The sequence below is a fragment of the Physeter macrocephalus genome, chromosome 17 (genome assembly GCF_002837175.3).
Source record: "Physeter macrocephalus isolate SW-GA chromosome 17, ASM283717v5, whole genome shotgun sequence".
NCBI classification, from domain to species: domain Eukaryota; kingdom Metazoa; phylum Chordata; class Mammalia; order Artiodactyla; family Physeteridae; genus Physeter; species Physeter macrocephalus.
Window position 1 is genome coordinate 13,554,842 of NC_041230.1, and position 19,429 is coordinate 13,574,270.

Consider the following 19,429-nt stretch of genomic DNA (forward strand, 5'->3'; position numbering starts at 1 on the left):
ACCTATCTCAGAGAACGGCACCTCTGTTCACCTGCTGCCCAGCAGGAAACCAGGTAGTGTTATTCTTCGTTCCTCACTTTATACATACAAAGTCCTGTTGAGTCTAATTTTTCCTCCACACTCCACTGGGAATGCAGATGGGCTGTACTTCAGATTACTCTGGCATTGCACAACTCCAGAAGGCACTGTCCCATATTGGTTACTAGAGGAACACCAGGTCCTACAATAGTGCACTGCATACTTTCTATACCTTATAGACTACCCTTTAATGGATTCCCACTGTCTTGGTATAACATCCTTATCGTGACCTAGAAAGTCCTGCCAGATCTAACCTCAGCTTACCTTTCCAGTCCTCTTTCCACTCTCCCGTTTAATGGGAATTATTTCAGTTCTTCAACCTGAAACTTTCTTTCTATATGCTGCACACTCATCCCCACCCTTTTTCTTTAAAGTCTTGAAATGTCAAGACTTTAAAGAAGTCTTGACAGCCTCTGGACAGCCTCTTCTGAACCCTCATACTAGGTCTAATAATGATGTTTAATAATAAGTGGGGTTAAGTTTACTTATTATTAGAGGGTTCCAATGCATCAGAACTTAACGTCATAACACCCTGAACTTGAAATTCCTTGTTCAATGTTTGACTTCCCTTCTAGATGCTGAGTTCCCTCCCTAAAAAGAACTGGGACCCTATTTTCTACCTTTCACTACTTAAAGTAGCTCCTGGCACACAGCAGATGCTTAAAGTTACCTGTTGAACAACGGAATGGAGATGTACTTCAGATTATACTGGCATTCAACTGTTGCTCAGGTTGGAATGGAAATAGGTATATGGATACTAGTTTGGAAAACACTGTCGATATACATATCAGAGTTAAGTGCATTTGATTTTAAGTATAATCAAAATAAAAACCATTTTCTAAGGTAAAGGCTGTAGTGAGGAAATAAATGCAGTAGGTTTAAGAAAGTCAACCTGTGACATGTATTGTCAGTGAGGAAAGATGAAATAGAAGCTGGAGGGAGCAGTAGGCCATTTGCTTAGGACAACAGGACGTGTGCATGTCAGAAAGCAGACAGGAGGAGCCAGGAGACTCAAGATGCAGGGTAGAGAGAAAATACTATTTGAAGAAAAAGGTACAAGACAGAAAAATAGCAGGTGGAAGCGCTAGCCTTTACTCAAAGGGATTTCTCTCAAACAGAAAAGAGCTAATAAGAACCTACTGTATAGCACAGGGAACTCAGTACTCTGTAATGACCTATATGGGAAAAGAATCTTAAAAAAAGTGAATATTCGTATATGTATAACTGACTCACTTTGCTGCACATCTGAAACTAACACAACATTGTAAATCAACTATATTCCAATTAAAAAAATTTTTTTAATTAAAAGAAAAGAAGCAGGGAAAAGAGAAAAGACTTTTAAAACACAGATCTGAGGGTCTAGATGAGCCATAATTAGGTAGACCTAATTAAAGCAATCTTACAGATTTCTCTAAAAATACTGAGCAAACAATATATAAAATGAACAGGAATTCACCCAAGAACACAGGCTTAGGGATTCAAGAGCAATTTAGAACATGTCAACCAAACTCTCAATAGAAGATTTGAGCGGCAAAGGGATATAAGACGAGAAACAGCAGGAACCAAAAGTCAGTTATATAAAGAAAATCAAGAAGTTCAGTGAAAGTGAGCTAAGGAAAGACAACCAAGAGCGAATAAGCAAGCCTCTGTATTTTACCTTCTATAAAGATGCTATACTGATTTAGTATTGATGTTAAAATTTCAAACCTGTTTATCCCACCTGCATCAATGAATTCACTAAGACAGCAGTAGGCATAAAAAGAAGTGTAATTCAATCATGTACTAGTTTAAAACAAACAGAGTAACAAAAATCTATCCACAATTATAAAAAAAAGTAAACCTAACCTTGGTAAAAAGTTTAACTGGATCATATCCAGTTGATTTAGCCCATTCCTTGGTGGAAATACGTTTAATGTCACCATCTTCATTAGATGCTCTGGCTCTGGCTTCGGCTTCCATTGGTTCCCCTACAAAACAAACACCATTTTATTTTCAACTGCAGTTAGTGTAGAACTAAGCTCTCATCTACCTTTAGGGGAAAAAAGAGTCACTCATGGAGGTCACCAGCATCTGACACATTCTGAGTTCAAGGAGACAGAATTATAACGTGCTCATCACCATCTTTTTCCACCTCAGTTTCTGAAGGCCATATGTAGAGCAGTTCCAAGTACAGACCTATAATCAGATCTGGGGACAACTCCTGGCTCTATTTACTAGATTTGTGAAATTTCCCTGCACCGTGTTTCCTCACAAGTAAAATGGCAGTACCCATTTTTAAAAACACATCTTAAACACATAATATATTATCTAGCACATAACAGCAATTATTTCCCCCCGCCTAAAGCTATCAATATTAAATTAGCAAAATAAAGACAGTGCTCACCAATAAGAAAATATACCCCAACTAGTTTACTCACAGGAAGCTTCAGGGTCAGCTCTGTCAGGAGACACTTCTTGATCAGCATCTTCTTCCCCAAACAACTGGCTATAATTTAAGAGTAGTAAATATTTATGTACAACAAAATACTCTGAACAAAGGTTAACTTTTCCTACTTTTCTCAAAAACAACTAATTTAGTTATCTCAAATCTTTAGTAGGGATGAAAAATAAACAATTGACAAATTATGTTCCATAAACTTAAAAGTATTAAAACAATCTGTTTAAAACAGCTTGCAGGGACTTCCCTGGTGGCACAGTAGTTAAGAATCCGCCTGCCAATGCAGGGGACACGGGTTTGAGCCTTGGTCCGGGAAGATCCCACATGCTGCAGAGCAACTAAGCTCGTGCACCCACACTACTGAGCCTGTGCTCTAGAGCCCACGAGCCACAACTACTGAGCCTGTGTGCCACAACTACTGAAGCCCACATGCCTAGAGCCCATGCTCCACCAGAAGAGAAGCTATCGCAATGAGAAGCCCATGCACCACAACAAAGAGTAGCCCCGCTCGCCACAACTAGAGAAAGCCTGCACGCAGCAACGAAGACCCAACGCAGCCAAAACTAACTAACTAAATAAAAAACAAAGAACAGCTTGCATCCTCTTTTCAACCACAACACAGGCAAGGCTAAATTTTAGTAGACCTAGATTCATTTCTGCCAGCTAGGTTCTGCAAATTCCTATGTTAAAATCTTTGATCAAGAGACAGGTGAGCAGCTTTTACATTCCAACATGGATAATATTCCACTGCCAGAATAATAATTGTGAAGTATACCTGCAGCTAGCTGTTAAACAAATACTGACACACCTGTTACGTGCGAGGCACTGGTCTAGGTGCAAGAAACTCAGCAGTGAATAAGACAGTTTTCTTTTATAAGAAATAACAGAAAAGTATTAAGCTGAAATTCTCTTTCGTTAAGCAAGCTATCCTAAGAATTGTTTAATAACTTTCCAACCATTCCTCAAGCACATAACTTATAATAAAGCTATCTTAAAAAGCTATCTTTTTTTTTTTTTTTTGGCTGCGACACGCGGAACTTCCCCGACCAGGGATCGAACGTGTGCCCCCTGCATCGGAAGTATGGAGTCTTAACCACTGGACCACCAGGGAAGTCTGATGATAAAGCTGTCTTAAAGAAATCCTTTGTACAGTAAAAATCTCAAAGTTCCTGATACACTTTACAAGAAAATGGCCATTTGTTTTCCACACTGGTTGTGCCCCAAAATACAGCCCCACAACAGCACACAAGAGTTTCTATCGACTTACTTCCTCTCCGGACTTAATGTTCTGCCAAACTAGCAAGTATAAAATAGTATGTTACTGTGGTTTTATTCGTGATTTTGCAAGTCAATCATAAAGTTAAACACTATCTTCATTTGCTTACTGCTTATTTGGGTTTCCCTTTAAGTGAAAAAATGTCTGTTAGTATTATTTTGTCAGGTTGTCTTTTTCCTATTGATTACAGGAATATATTCCAGATCACAGTTTTAGTTGCTTATATGTTACAGCTATTTCATCCCATATAACAGCTTATTATTTATACATCATTTAATGTCTCTTGATGATGAGACACTAAATGAATTTGAATGTATCAATCCTTTATTTTATAATTAGCACTTTTGTATCTTGAGAAATTGTTCCTTAACCCCAAAGATAAAGATTTTCTCCTATATTAGAAAAATTTAAAGTTTTGTCTTTCACATCTGAATAATTAATCCACTTGGACTTAATTTCTATATATTGTTAATTTACACATATCGTTTGAAGTAGAGAATACTATTTTTTTCCACATTGGTAGTGAACTGCCTTCCCTTCTATTTAGTCCCTTCTTTCATCTGGGATCTACTGTGCAACCTCAGTTACAGTCTGTTTTTCTATCCCTGCACCAGCAACTCACTAAATTATTTTTACCTTATATTAAATCTTGAAATCTGTTAGAGCAAGTCACCTCAACTTACTCTTCTCCAAGAATGTTTTGGTTCCACTCAGGCTTTATTCTTCCATATAAATTTTAGAATCAGCTGAACAAGTTCCAATAAAATCCCCGATGAGATTTTAATTAGAATTACATTGAATCATGTCAATATTTTATATACACAAATTAGTATAAATATATTTTTTGCTCTGTCAGCTATGAGGGCCTAAAAGAAATGGCACCCCAGAACTATGCCTAAGCACTTGCACCTTGGTTCCTAGTATCATTCTTCAATTAAAGGAACCAGGGCTCCTTGAAGAAATGTCTAATTCTGGGGCTGAAGCAGGAAACATACAAGATGAGCATGGAGCATCTTGTAGTACCAGAAAGTAAGGAATTGCTCCAAAAAACCCCCACACATTGATGGCAGTATATCAAAGAGCACAAAGCCAACTGAAGAGCTCCCAGTGGCCAAAGCTGGAACAATTTGAGCAACAAAATAAAACAGTATTAGATTATAACCGAAACTATATTCAATATCAATGAGTCCACACTGATATCAATAAACGGGTGAGAAGAGACAGAACAATATAGAAAGGGGAGGGAGTAACTTTACAGTGGAGAAAACAGACAAACACTACCTTAAAGTAATCAAGGCCTACATTAATAGTCATAAATCATATTGATAACATGTACCCTTCATATATGGTATGATGAAAATGGCACTTTACCTCTGTGGTCTTTCTCCAAAAATCCATAACCAAAGTATTATCAAGAGAAAAACATCAGACAAATTCCAACAGTGGGGCATCCTAAAAAAATACCTGACCAGGGGACTTCCCTGGTGGTGCAGTGGTTAAGAATCCACCTGCCAATGCAGGGGGACACGGGTTCAATCCCTGGTCTGGGAAGATCCCACGTGCTATGGAGCAACTAAGCCCGTGTGCCACCTGCCAATGCAGGGGACATGGGTTCGAGCCCTGGTCCGGGAAGATTCCACATGCCATAGAGCAACTAAGCCCGTGTGCCACAACTACTGCGCCTGCACCCTAGAGCCCGCGCCCCGCAACTACTGAGCCTGCGTGCCTAGAGCCCATGCTCTGCAACAAGAGAAGCCACCGCAATGAGAAGCCTGTGCACCACAACGAAGAGTAGCACCCACTCACTGCAACTAGAGAAAGCCTCCACGCAGCAACGAAGACCCAATGCAGCCACAAAAAAAACCTGACCAGTACTCTTCAAAACTGACAAGGTCATCAAAAACAAGGAAAGTCTTGAGAAACTGTCACAGCCCCCTTAAGGTGGGCCTAAAGACATAACTAACTATAATGGGGTATCTTGGAACAGAAAAAAGACATTGGGCAAAAACTAAGGAGATTTAAATAAACTATGGACTTTAGTTAATAAATAATGTATCAATATTGGCTCACTGTTATGTATGTATCATACTAAGGTGTTAATAACAGAGGAAACTGGGTGTGGGAACTCTGTGCTATCTTCTCAATCGTCTGTAAATCTGAAACTATTCTAAAAAGTCTATTAAAAAAGAAAAAAGAGTTTGCCAAGTAAATAAAGCTTGCAAGTGTATTTCTTGTGAAATTTTGTTGTTACACCATTATATGCATACTTTTCTGAGTGATTATACCTTAGGCAAAAAGTAAAGAAAACTAATGTTTGCTGTAGATTTCTAGAAAATATTTTTTATCAGGTTGATAAAGTTCTCTTCCTAGTTTACTAAGAATTTTTGTCATGAAAAGGTGTTTGCTAAATTTTACCAAATGCTTTTTCGACATCTATGAAGATTATATAGTTTCTCTTTAAATTCTTAATGAAGTAAATGCCATTTATAGATTTTTCTAGTGTTAAACCATGCTTGCATTCCTGGAATAAATACAGCTTGGTTTCGGTATACTTTTGTTTTATACCATTCTAGATTTGTATGCTAATGTTTTATATAGGATTTTTTCATCTACATTTATGAATGAGAATGTCTCGCAATTTTCCTCTTACAATGGCCTTAACTGTTTTGTTTTGTTTTTTAAATAATGTACGTAGGACATCCCTGGTGGCGCAGTGGTTACGAACCCACCTGCCAATGCAGGGGACACGGGTTCGAGACCTGGTCCGGGAAGATCCCACATCCCGCAGATCCAGGAAGCCTGTGCACCACAACTACTGAGCCTGTGCTCTAGAGCCCACGAGCCACAACTACTGAGCCTGCGAGCCACAACAACTAAAGCCCACGCGCCTAGAGCCCGTGCTCCGCAACAAGAGAAGCCACTGCAATGAGAAGACCGCACACCACAACAAAGTGCAGCCCCCGCTCGCCGCAACTAGAGAAAGCCTGTGCACAGCAACGAAGACCCGATGCAGCCAAAAGTAAATAAATAAATAACAAAATGCCCTCTTTTAAAAAAAAAAAGTTATTTATTTATTTACGCATGCATGCAGTGCCTGGTCTTAGTTGCGGCAGGCGGACTTAGTTGCAGCATGCATGCGGGATCTAGTTCCCTGACCCAGGCTCGAACCTGGGCCCCCTGCATTAGGAGTGCAGAGTCTTACCCACTGGACCACCAGAGAAGTCCCCAGCCTTAACTGGTTTTGCTATCAAAGACATGATAGTCCCAAAACATGAAGTATTCCATTTTTTCAAAAAGTTTCTCTGAGACTTTATATAAGATTAGAACGATATATTCCTTGCAAATTTAGTGGAAATCACTTATAAATTCACATAGGTTTGGTGCATCAGTCAGAGGAATTTAAACCACTGATTAAATTTCCCTAGGGAGCCTTTTATTTCTTTTTGAGTCAGTTTTCTAAGTTTTAAAAATGAATTTATCCAATCATTAAGTTTTTAAAATGTACTGACATAGGGACTTCCCTGGTGGTCTAGTGCTTAAGAATCCACCTTCCAATGCAGGGGACCCGGGTTCCACCCTTGGTCAGGGAACTAAGCCCGCATGCAGCCTGAGTATGCGGGCCACAACTAGAGAGCCTGCATGCCACAGCAGAGGATCCTGCGTGCCGCAACAAAGACCCAACGCAGCTGGGGGTGGGGGTGGGGGGGAATATGTACTGGCATAATCTTTTATTATCATCCTCTTTTTTCCCCTTATTATTCTAATCTGTGTTGAGATTATATTCCCCACTTAGTTATCTATCCCCCTCTCCTTTTTATGATCAAACCTGCCAACTTATTTTTCGCTCTTACCTCAATTATATCGTTCCTTCTAGTTTTGTTGTGTTTTTTTTTTTTGTGGTACGTGGGCCTCTCCCGTTGCGGAGCACAGGCTCCGCGGCCATGGCTCACGGGCCCAGCCGCTCTGCGGCATGTGGGATCTTCCCGGACCAGGGCACGAACCCGTGTCCCCTGCATCGGCAGGTGGATTCTCAACGACTGCGCCACCAGGGAAGCCCCCTTCTAATTTTTTTGACTTTATGTTGTTCTTTTTCTAACATAACTTGGATCCTTTGCTCATTAATGTTCACCTCTCTTCATGTATGTAAGCCTGTATCTTTTCTTCCAACTACCACATTCAATGTATCCTACAAGTTCCACATGTAGTATTTTCAGTATTATTACAAAGTATTTTCAACTTCCATTATTTCTTTTTTAACCAATGAGTTACTTCTAAGTATGTTTTAGTATTTCCATAGATTTGTATTCATTTAGTTACATGCCTGTCTCCAGTCAGACTAAGCTTCATCATCGTAAGTACAATTTCTCCAAGGTACTTAAATAAAAATGACCCCACTGTCCATCATCAGTACTAAAAATATGCCCAGAAATATATATACTCTTACTTGAACAAATATTTTGCCCAAACGATGCAATGAATAGGTTCTGAAGGTGTGTTACGAATTGTACAGCCAGGAAAAGTTCTCTGGGTTGGTTTGGGATGACATTCGTAACACTCAGTCACACCCTGCAAAGTCAGGATATGAGAAAAACATTTATCCCATCATGGTGGTTTCTCAATATTGTAATATAATCATAAACATTTCATTCCTTCATCTATATTCCAACTGTCAAGAAAATTTTAAAATATTAGTGACTCCAAAATCCTTACTTTACAGATAAGGAACTACAACATAAAAGTTAATTGAATCTATCATAGTCACAGCTAAGACTAAGCCAGGACTTCTCTGATTCCTGGCCCGGTGAGGAGAAAATACAAGTTTACCTTGATCACACTAAACAGACAGGGAAAACTACTAGAAAGACAAATAACAACTTTCCAACCAATTATCTCTCTAAGTTGTGAAACTCAAGTTATTTAAATATTATTTATAGATTTACCTTATAAGCTCCTGAAGATTAAGTGAATTTAAAGCATTAATTTCCAGATCTATCCAGATACATGGAAAAATCCTAAGTATTGCCAAACCAAATACTCTTCATTTCGTTGCTAAAGGGTTATGTTTAAAGTTATACTGTAAGGAATCCTTGAAAGAAGTCCACAGCACCTGAGATAATTTTCTAAAACTTAGAATGAATATTCTTTATCTTGGCAATTCTCAATCTCAGTCTTAACACATACTACTGTCTCAGGATCATGGTAATGAGCAAAGTCTTTCTAAGAATGGTTAAAGACCCCAAACCTGCAAATAATATTTTAATATAAATTGCAGCAGATGCAGTATTTTCTCCATAATGCCATTTCTGGTGTCCTTGCAATATGCTTTCCTGGGGGCAGCCATATGGCAAGCAGTCACCCCTCATAAACTGATATTTATAAGTCTTTGTAGAATGATATAAATTAAGCTTTCGAAGAGTAATATTAAACAGTAAAAACAACTGAAGCACGGCCACAATTTTCAATATGGAAAAACTGCCAAAGAGCAGACAAAAATACCAAATTTCAAGTAGAGTGTAATTCCGTTTAGTTTCAAAACCTGCAAAATGATTCCTCAAATGTATCTATGTTTAATTTCTTAAAAGAATTCAAAGAAAAAAGATTTGAGCAGCAAATGAATAACAATGCTGAGACTGTATAAAACTGGGTTATGAACACACATGTATTTGTTCTTATTCTCTAGTTTTATCTAAATATTTGAAATATTAATACTCACAAATACTCCAAAATTTTTTTTCAAAGTACTCTTCAGATCTATAAATCCAGACTTAAGATAACAAGTAACTTTTTAGAAGGCTGGTTTACCATATATCAACTACAACATGACATGTAGTCTCATGGCTACTAAGAATTTTAAAAGGCAAGTTTATTATGCTTGCCAGCCTAAGGATTTTAATATATAAGCTACATGAAACAAAGTAGCACAGAGCTAAAAGATCTTTGCCTGTACTCTTTTTGGTACCTTTATAGCATCTAAGTTTTACAGGAGCACAAAATAATCCTTACATCCTGGATGCTGACAAGCCCATGTCATATATATCCAAAGTTTACTTCTTCCCTCCTTAAGGTCCCAAATAAATATTTGGGAAGCAAAAAACAAACCAAACCAAACCAAACCAAAAAAGTACTTTACCTTTTTGATGGTGGTTACTTGCCCAAGATAACCAGCAGTTCCACTCTCAATAAGAGGGACATCAGCTGCTAGACACATTCTATTAACATGGTTTCGGGCAGCTGGAAGAAAAATACTAGTTAACAGGAGTTTACCAAAAAAAAGAAAAAAAGAAAAAAGAAATTATGTAGTTACCTTTAATTAGGATGAAATTTACCCAAACCATTTTTTATTGTTTTTATTTCATGTACAACTTTCTTATAGCTATGACCAGAGTAATATAACTGTTATAGACATTTAAGAGACATTCAACAGCAAAATTTCAAAGATAAGAAATTTATATCACAACTTTACTGTAGGAGAAGCACCCCTATATACTACTTTTTAATACCAAAGTGCCATCTTCCTCTTCTATTGCTGTACCTACTTCTATTAAATATGGCTAAAACATTGTTTCAACGTTTTCCAACCCCTTAACTTGCTCTTATTCCAATAAAATTATCAGGTAATACATGGAAGTAAATGGAGAATGTGGAATATCAACTTTGGAACTATTTATCTTTTTTTTTTGGCCACACGGCATGCAGGGTATTAGTTCCCCGACCAAGGATCAAACCCATGCCACCTGCAGTAGAAGCTCAGAGTCTCAACCATGGGACCACCAGGGAGGTCCCAACTTGGAACTATTAAGGCAGTTTAAGGTGAGGGGAAAAAAGATGAGTCTGGTTAAGAGTTACCCTCTTTCTCATGCTACTTTCTATGTTTTTTCTTTTGATATTTCTGGCCCCAAATTGTTACAAACTCATTTGACAGATGGACTTTTACATGTGGAAGTAGTTACAGAAAGAGTATTTTAAGTATTTTCACCCCACATTCCAGACACAAAGATTTGTTAACAATAACTGGCTATATGATACTTGATTACATGAAATATCACCAACTTGTGTAAAGTTTAAATGGTCCAAAATGTGTACACGTAATAGGATCCAGTCTGATATATTACAGCACCAGATTTCTATGCTCACTTTGACATCCTGTTGCCTTACTCTCAAAACAGTGGTTTTCAGCCCTAATTGCCCTTTAGATCATCTGGGGAACTGTGAAAAAATATGATCTTTAGGTCCCATTTACAGAGTTTGACTCAATTGGTTTTGGGTGAAATTTGGGCACTGATATTTCTTAGATCTCCACATACACGAAGGAAGTCACACTGTGCTTAAGTGCTGGGATAATCTGAAACAAATATACATGCACGCAACCTATGCATCATCCTCTTTAATGATTTTAACTTCCCCTATATTCACACTAGTTCTAGTTAAAATTACAATCAATCGGCAAGCCTTAAACCTGATCTTACTTCCCTTTAGGTCTTTTAAGTTCTAACTCATAAGGAAATATTTTAATTAACACTAATTGTGTAAACAACCTTGTTATGGAGGAAGGGAAATACTTAGAATTAAAAGTATTAAAATAATCTCACCTCTGTTATCTAAAGCATTCATAACCAATATAAATTGTCGAAAAAATTCCACATTATAGTCAGGGCTACAAAGTAAAACAACAACAAAAAAAAAAGGTCACCAAAACAACCGGCCTTACACATGAGCTTCACAGTATAATACAGGGTCCTAAAAAGCACATTAAAGTAATAAAAGTACAAAAATAACTGACATTAGGGGTCTCTACAATATAGATAGGTTTGATTTTTCCCCAAACACCAGAAACAGATTTAAACCACACATCCGTTTTGGCCAGCTACCTCGGGCACAGAGCAGAATCTCAAACTGGCATGACTTCGAGAGTCCCACCAGGCCTTCTTGGGGCAGCAAGTGCCTGGGAACATACAAAGAATACATTCCCAGGATCTGCCTGGCCTGTAGCTTCACCTCACATGGTCAGGATCAGGCAGGGTTCAGGCCCCTAGGGTCCCTGCTTTTAGCAGCACTGGGAAAGCAACACAGGGTAAGGAGGTTTTAGGGCTATAGGCAAGCTTGTAGAGCAAACATCCAGAGAATGAAAAGGAAGCTGGAAACACAAATTCCCTGAGAAAGCATAAGACTTTCTCTAATCCAGGCCTCAAACAAGAACTCATTATTTTTAAAACCACTTACTTGTGGACAACAACTATAGATAAAGGACATTTTAGACACAGGGTTCCTTTGCCCCAACGCCTCCAAAATTATATTTTTACTCTATCTTTACTGAGATCAGAGTATATTTATGTACCATCAAAACTACTGCCCCATCACAATTCCCAGTGTTATATTACAGAAGTCACAGTCCCAATAAACAAATTATTTTGAGAGGGAACCTTTTAAACTGAAAAAGGCCACAGCTGAAATCGATCAGAATGAGAGCAATATATTTAGAAAAGTCTGAAATCATGTATATTGATTTCTTATAGTTTAGAATATCTCTTTATTTAAAACAAGAATATAAGGTCCTTTTAGGTTTCCAAGTAACTTATTTATTGAAAGTATTAAAGTAAATGACCTCTTATCTAAATCATTCAAATTATATATATATATACACACACACACACACACACATATATATATGAACTGTTAAAAGAATGTCACTTATGTGGACAAAACCTATTACATTTTAATTATTCTAGAAAAATCATTTTTAAATAAGCAGAATGACTCTGAGTTCATATATTTAGCTAATAAAAGTATCTTATACTTTAAAGGTTTAATTAAAACTTCACAGCAAACACAATTTTGCAACATAATAATTAGAGCATACTTCATGATGCTGTCATGGTAGGCTATGATATTAGCTTTCGGGTAAAACTGCAGTACACTTTCTTTGGCAACCTGGAAAAACAAACAACACTAAATTACTATTTTACTAAATTACTACAACATTTCTATCTGAATATGAAATCTATCTATGGCAGACAATAGTTATTTCCCCTACTTATATACACTTGTACATGAAAGGCAAGCTTCAGCAAAAATATCAAATGCAGTAACCAAGTGTCATTCATCCATTCAACAAATATTTACTAAGCATCTTCCATGTATCAGAAACTGTATATAAGGTACTTGGTGAGCAAAAGTGACATTAATCAAATAACCATCCAGATAAATTTAACTACAAACTATGATAAATGATACATAGAAAAAGTAGAGGCTGTAATGAGTGGAAGATATGATTTAGTCTAAGAGATTTAGGAAAGCACCCCTAGAGAAAATCTGAAAAATGAAAAGAAGAGTGAAAGTTTGCCCAAAAAGCTGGGAGAAAAGCAAAGAGAAAGATGTTTTAAAACCTTGAATCAAGATGGAACATTCAGGGAACTAAAGAATGATCAGGATGGCTAGAACCTCAGGGAAGGCTGTCTTCTTCTAAAGGGAACAATGGCATAAGCTGTAGCTTCTCTTGCCCACAAACAGAGGAGCAGCCAAGCTCTAGGGAATGTAGGAACACAAGGCTCATTCTAAGTAAACGATCAGAAATTTAAGAAGGGGACACCATTTACAGGATTGGGTAGAGCACTTTTATTTCCTCTGTAGATAAGAAAGGATGGCACAGTCTTCTGTCCTTCTCTAGACATCTTCTTATTCTTCATAATCCCTCAGCTAAAAAGAGATGGCTTCCCCCATATTCTCCCTCCTACTATAGAGTCCAAATTAACCTAATACCATAAATAGAAGATCCACCAAGGGGCAGAAATATAAATGAATAAATAGAAATGATATGAGAAATACAAAGTTACCTGGGCCTTTGATCTTCCAACATGTTTCTTTTGAAACAAAAACTGCCTGTTGAGGTTGCTGACATCAATAGTATCCAGATCAATCTACAAATGCATAAACCCCAGATAAATCACCAATTTCCTGGTATGTATGAGCAATACGTATCACTATCCTCAGCATCCATAACCCAGAACTTTTGATATTTGCTACGTTAGTGGAGAAAATGCTTTTTGACCAATATACTAAAGTTGTTAAATTGATAAAAATAATTTAATGTGTATTAAAACAAAACAAGATTTAATTTCAGAGACAACTTTCTCAAAAATATTTTAGAAAGGATGCTTTTGTTCATTTGTTTAATCATACTGGCAAATATGTTAGGAAATTCCTTAGACGACAAAATGATGCTGAAAATGCATTATATTTCCATCATTTCTCTATCAATCTGATTACTCTTTCAAATCCAGCATAATAGATTTAACTGTGCCCTGTTCTTTTTCTTAAATGATTCTTGGCAAATAGATATATTGAATTTTTGCTGCTTTCTTTAATTCAAAAGTCTTTACCACACACAATTTCATTTACAATCATTACTTGAGGGCTGTGGAGGGAAACTTCTACACAAGGTTAGAAGTCTCACGTTTGAAGTCTTATCTAACTGCTGCTTCAAAGTAAATATAAGAGAAGAAATAATTATAACTAAAACCATTTTCACTCCATTTCAATAAATTTACATGAAGAGTAATCAAATGTTCTAACTGTGAAACAACCTAATGGTTTTGGTGAAAATCACCAAAACATATAATCACCTAACATTTTTAATCTGTGCTTTCTAAATTTACTACAAAAATTAAACCAAATAAAAAAGGATCAGCATTTATTTTTCAGGTGCCCCAATTCACTGTCTTGTCTATTACAAAATGATCCTTTTGAAGGAGTATTAGTAGGTGTTAGCTATGCCACATTCATATTTGGGATACAGAACTGAATGGAAAGACTAACCCTATAGAAACCAATGGAAAATGCGTAAATGCTTTTCCCCCCAGTCATTCATTAGTTTAGTCGGCCACCTCTACTTTTTTTTTTTTTTTAATTCCATGTTTCCACTACACCTTAAGATGCTATAAACTCACATCCAAATTTCAGGTTACAACTCCAATCTCTAAAAGTTTACATTGACAGAATGACTTGACTCAGAATTACAGTAGCTTCCCGTCACTGTTCAACAAGGCAAAAGTTAAAATCCTAACCAATACCTTTAACGAAATAATCTACGGTGATAACAATGACTGTCACGCAGATTGTACCCAGAAGAGAGGAGCGCGAGCCACAAAGTAGCCCTAGGTAAGTTACTAAACCCCACCGTACCTCACTTTTCCTCTTATCTGTTAAAAAATAAAATGGGATGAAGACAGCGTTTACAAGCCTATGATGGTAGTGAAGATCAAGTGCGTTAAGGCGAGTAAACCGCGCAGGACAGCGCCGGGCTCGGGACAAGCGCTCAGTAGGTCCTGGTTATTACCACCGCCATCCTCTGCTCTGCATATTATTTGAGTTAAGGGGGACTTCGAATTGAACACTCACAACATCCCCAAGGGACTCGAGACAATCCTCTCCTGCCTCCGGTTAAAGCTGGGGAACTGCTCTGAAGCGAAGACACGAGGACTCTTCCACACCCCAGAGCCGCCACAAATTGGCGCTGCCTGGGAGGCGGGGGACGGCTCTTCGCGGGACGCCCGGAAGACCCGGGCCCTTGGCCTCCTCAGCGTGCGGAGCGGGACCGGCGTGCAGCGGCGCCCGCCCCGTAGCCGCCGAAGAGCTCCCTCTAGGCGGGCAGAGACGACCCCAGGGCCTCTTGGTCCGCCCCCGCACCCACAGCTCAGGTCCGGACCTCCGGGCCCCGATCCCCCGGCCCCGGCTCCACGGCCCGCCATTCAGCCCGCGCGCACGCCTGGCCCTCACCAGGTCGATGTGGGAGAAACCGGTGAGCACGAGGTTTTTGAGGAGCTCGCAGCCGATGCCGCCCGCGCCCACCACCAGGACCCGGCCCCCGGCCACGGCCTCGGCCAGCTCCCGCGGAAGCCCCCGCGACAGTGCCATGGCGGGACAACCACGAGCCTCGGCGCAGGCGGAGGCGGGAGAACTGAGCCGCGGCCGGAAGTGAGTGGGGGAGGGGCGGCCTAGCTTCCGTTCCTGCGCACTGCGGCCGCCTGTCGGCGCTGAATGGGCGAGGCCTGGGGACCTGGCCAGTCCGCGAGCGGCCGGGACTGGGCTGGACTGTGAGCGGAAGACACTTCACACCTCCGGCTGTACTCCAGACTGGTAGCTCTTCGCACCGAGGCGCGTAGTTCTGCTATCCGGCTTAAGATTTATTAGATTTCTGATGTGTATTTAAAAAAAATACTTTGCAGCATATATGTAACCGAGCAAAGGCCTCTTATGCCCCAAGTGAAGAAAGTCAAACTTTGACAAGGGGAGTTTGCCGCAAAGTAAGGACTTACTGCAGGGTGCCAAGCAAGGGAGTGGGAAGCAAACCTCAGATCCACTTCAACTTGGTCTCTGAGTTAGGGTTTTTGTTTAAGGGTGAGGAATGGAATATTTCCTGCCACATCAGTAAACAAAGGATGTCATAGTCATCAGCAATTGCAGCCCTCCATCCGTGAGCTGGTGAGCACCAAGGAAACTCAGGAAGGAAAGAATACCTGCCATCTAGCAGCCATCAGACTGCAGCCACTCCCTACCGTGAGCCCTGGGGGAACTGAGGATGTGAAAACACAGGATACTGGCCCCAGATAGCTGAGGTGCATATCAGAGGAATGATTTCAGTGAGCCCAGACTCTTGCATCTTCCCATACACAGAAAAGCGCTAAATTCCTTAATTTGGGATATCTGGTTTTCTTTAATTTAGAATAATCCTTTGATATTCCAACTACCTGCCCTTTGTTGCAAAACTTCTATATAACCTGGATCTCCCTCCCCACCCCCCCACCCCCACCCCGCCTCCTCAGAGCAGTTTTTTCAGGGTTACTTGAGATGCTGCCTCCCGGGCTTGAAGTCCTAAAAATTCTCGCCAAATAAAACATAACTTTTAAATTATTTTAGGTTGTGAATAATTTTTTAAGTCCACAAGGGGAAGAACAAAGAGGCTGGGATTAATCATCATCTTGTGACATTTCTGTGACATTTCTTAATTGTAGTTTTGGGAGTTAGGATGTCTCTGGTTTACAATTTTCTGGCCACGTGGTCCATGGTTCAGGAGTCTGTTAGCTCATCTTCCTCTGGAGAAACAACATGAGTTTATACCTTAATGATGACATCTATAATAGCAAGGTTAGTACATTAACGATATTATCAACAACATCTGACTCTGGGTGATTAGTGTTCAGTTAGCACAGGATTGAGATCAGAGGGGATAAGAAAGGGAATAAAGTTTTGGAGAGAGAGATTTATCATAAACTCAGTAAAGGAACTCGATTTCCAGGGGACTCAGTTTCAGTTACAAAATACGTGCTGGGAAAATACTGACGGTGGAAACACTCATAATATTGAATGAAAAAGATACAAGGACTTCCCCGGTGCTCCAGGGGTTAAGAATCCGCCTTCCAATGCAGAGGACGCGGGTTCGATCCCTGATCAGGGAAGTAAGATCCCACATGCCACGGAGAAACTAAGCCCACACCTGCAACTACTGAGCACATGCACTCTGGAGCCCCCGAGCCACAATGAAGAGCCCGGCAGGCAAAAAAAAAAAAAAGAAAGAAAAAGAAAAGAAAAAGATACAAAACCACACATATGATTAAATTTTGTTTAAAAAAAACTTTTTTTAAACAGGAAGAAAATAACCATGGTTAATATTTTTGTGTACCTGTGTCTGATGAAATTGTGGACAATTTTTATTTCTCCTCTAAACTTTACTGTATTTCCCAGATGCTCATGCTCCTCAGAGAAAATGTGAATTTTTAAAATCAGGAAAAATGGGCTTCCCTGGTGGCGCAGTGGTTGAGAGTCCGCCTGCCAATGCAGGGGACACGGGTTCGTGCCCCGGTCCGGGAAGATCCCACATGCCGCGGAGCGGCTGGGCCCGTGAGCCATGGCCACTGAGCCTGTGCGTCCGGAGCCTGTGCCGCAATGGGAGAGGCCACAACAGTGAGAGGCCCGCATACCACAAAAAATAAAAAATAAAAAAAATAAAATCAGAAAAAATTTTTAGAAGAAAAAAGGCAAAGATGGTGTGAAAGGAAAATCAAAATAGAGTATTGCTAAGAGAGCTCTCTAAAATGGAGCTGGAAGGCCACTGACGAAGTAATTTATGCATGGCTCAGCCTGGATGAAATCTGACGTTTTGACCACTTACTGTCCTAATGAAGGCATCCAGAACATCTGCCAGAAACTTGATACTTATTACCCTTACCCTAATATAACTCATGACAGCCTATCTATTTATCAGATCCTTAACCTAAAACAACCCGTGACCGCCATCCCTAAGGATGAGTATTTCTTTTCTTGTGTCAGAGTACAGTCTCGTGGCTTTTGCCTTTATAAGCCCCTGACTTTTTCTCTTCCCCGGAACACTCCTTCCGTTTTAATCAAATCTGTGTCTTCCGAATTGCAATTCTTACGACACCAAATATACTCTTTTCTTATCTTCTTTCTTCGTTTTGTTGGTTGACAGTGGAAAACAGAGGAAAATGCTTTTGACTTCTGTGGTCTTTCTCATCAGTTGCTTGGTTCACCAACCACATACCAAGCCTGATCTGCGAAGTACTCAGTCTGTTGCCCTGATCCATGAGAGAAAGGAAGGGCCAGGGCACCCAACCATGGTTGGGGTGGGAGGCACCCTTGCATAGTAAGCTGCTGATGTTCCTTCCCTACTACTGGCTCTCATAAAGGCCCCCTGTGGCAGCTAAAGCTAACAGAGGTCTTCAACAAAATGCTGACCTTCCTTCTCCCACTAGACACACAGTGGATAGAGCCACCTTCCTTTGCTTCTTTCCTGCCTCCCTCCTCTTCCCTTTGCCTGGGCTGGACACCTAACCCTGAGGTTTTGCTTTTCTTCGTGGGTTGGTGTGTTGTTAAAAACAAGATACAAGCTCAGAATGGAGTCGCTTATGCTAAGCCCCAAGTCACCAGACTGAGACTTAATTACAGTTTCGGCTCTCCCAGAAACAGAATCTTAAACCATCAATCAGGAATCACCGGATCAGCACTGGTTAGGTAATCTACCTGAGAGACCCCTGCTGTCCCCTAAAGGAAAGTAACTTGGCAATAACCAACCCCCTTTTTTGCTGATATATCTTTCTTTTTCCTGTCCCTTTCTGCTTGTAAAAGTCATTTTGTTTAGCTCCTTGAAGCTCCTTCCTTTCTGCTAGATTGGGTGCTGCCTGGTTCCAATTGATTTTTGCTCAAATAAATTCTTATGCCTCAGTGTATCTTTTAACAGTGTGTATAAAGTATAAAATGCTTGCCCACCTTAACAAATTCAAATAGGATGCAAGTGCAGGAAGTAAAAACTGAAAAGCACCATTCACAAAATTGCACACCTAATCCTACTCCTCAGGGCCTTGCTGGTGTTTATATTTCCAGATCTAGATCTTTTACACAGCACTATGAAGAGTTTTACATTTAAGTGGGTTCACACTAGACTTGTTTTCTCATATCTTGCTTCCTTAACAATATGTCACAAACATTATTTCTATGGGATCATGGGAACGCCCCTGCTAATCTGTACTCTTTTTAGGTAAGACCTCATACAAACATGTAAAACTAGATTCAAGAACATGTGTGGGGCTTCCCTGGTGGCGCAGTGTTTGAGAGTCCGCCTGCTGATG

General features: G+C 39.7%; 1 protein-coding gene and 1 non-coding gene across 4 annotated transcripts in view; both read right to left on the reverse strand.

The window, feature by feature from the left end:
* The window catches only part of UBA2 (ubiquitin like modifier activating enzyme 2), a 31,505-nt gene extending 15,737 nt beyond the window's left edge, over positions 1-15,768 (reverse strand). The window contains exons 1-8 of one of the 3 annotated variants that reach the window (XM_007126436.3): positions 15,564-15,768; positions 13,622-13,705; positions 12,649-12,719; positions 11,381-11,445; positions 9,922-10,022; positions 8,236-8,357; positions 2,496-2,563; positions 1,924-2,045 (exon numbers count right to left, since the gene is read on the reverse strand). In XM_007126436.3, coding sequence (XP_007126498.1) covers positions 1,924-2,045; positions 2,496-2,563; positions 8,236-8,357; positions 9,922-10,022; positions 11,381-11,445; positions 12,649-12,719; positions 13,622-13,705; positions 15,564-15,701 — 771 coding nt within the window. In that variant the 5' untranslated portion in view covers positions 15,702-15,768. Of the gene's footprint in view, positions 1-1,923; positions 2,046-2,495; positions 2,564-8,235; positions 8,358-9,921; positions 10,023-11,380; positions 11,446-12,648; positions 12,720-13,621; positions 13,706-15,185; positions 15,470-15,563 lie in introns of those variants that run through there. The other 2 variants (XM_028477681.2, XM_028477682.1) reach the window with 2 other exon arrangements.
* TRNAR-CCU (transfer RNA arginine (anticodon CCU)) lies at positions 6,939-7,011 on the reverse strand. The gene has a single exon. It is a non-coding gene; the product is annotated as a tRNA-Arg (tRNA).
* Positions 15,769-19,429: the final 3,661 nt, after the last annotated feature.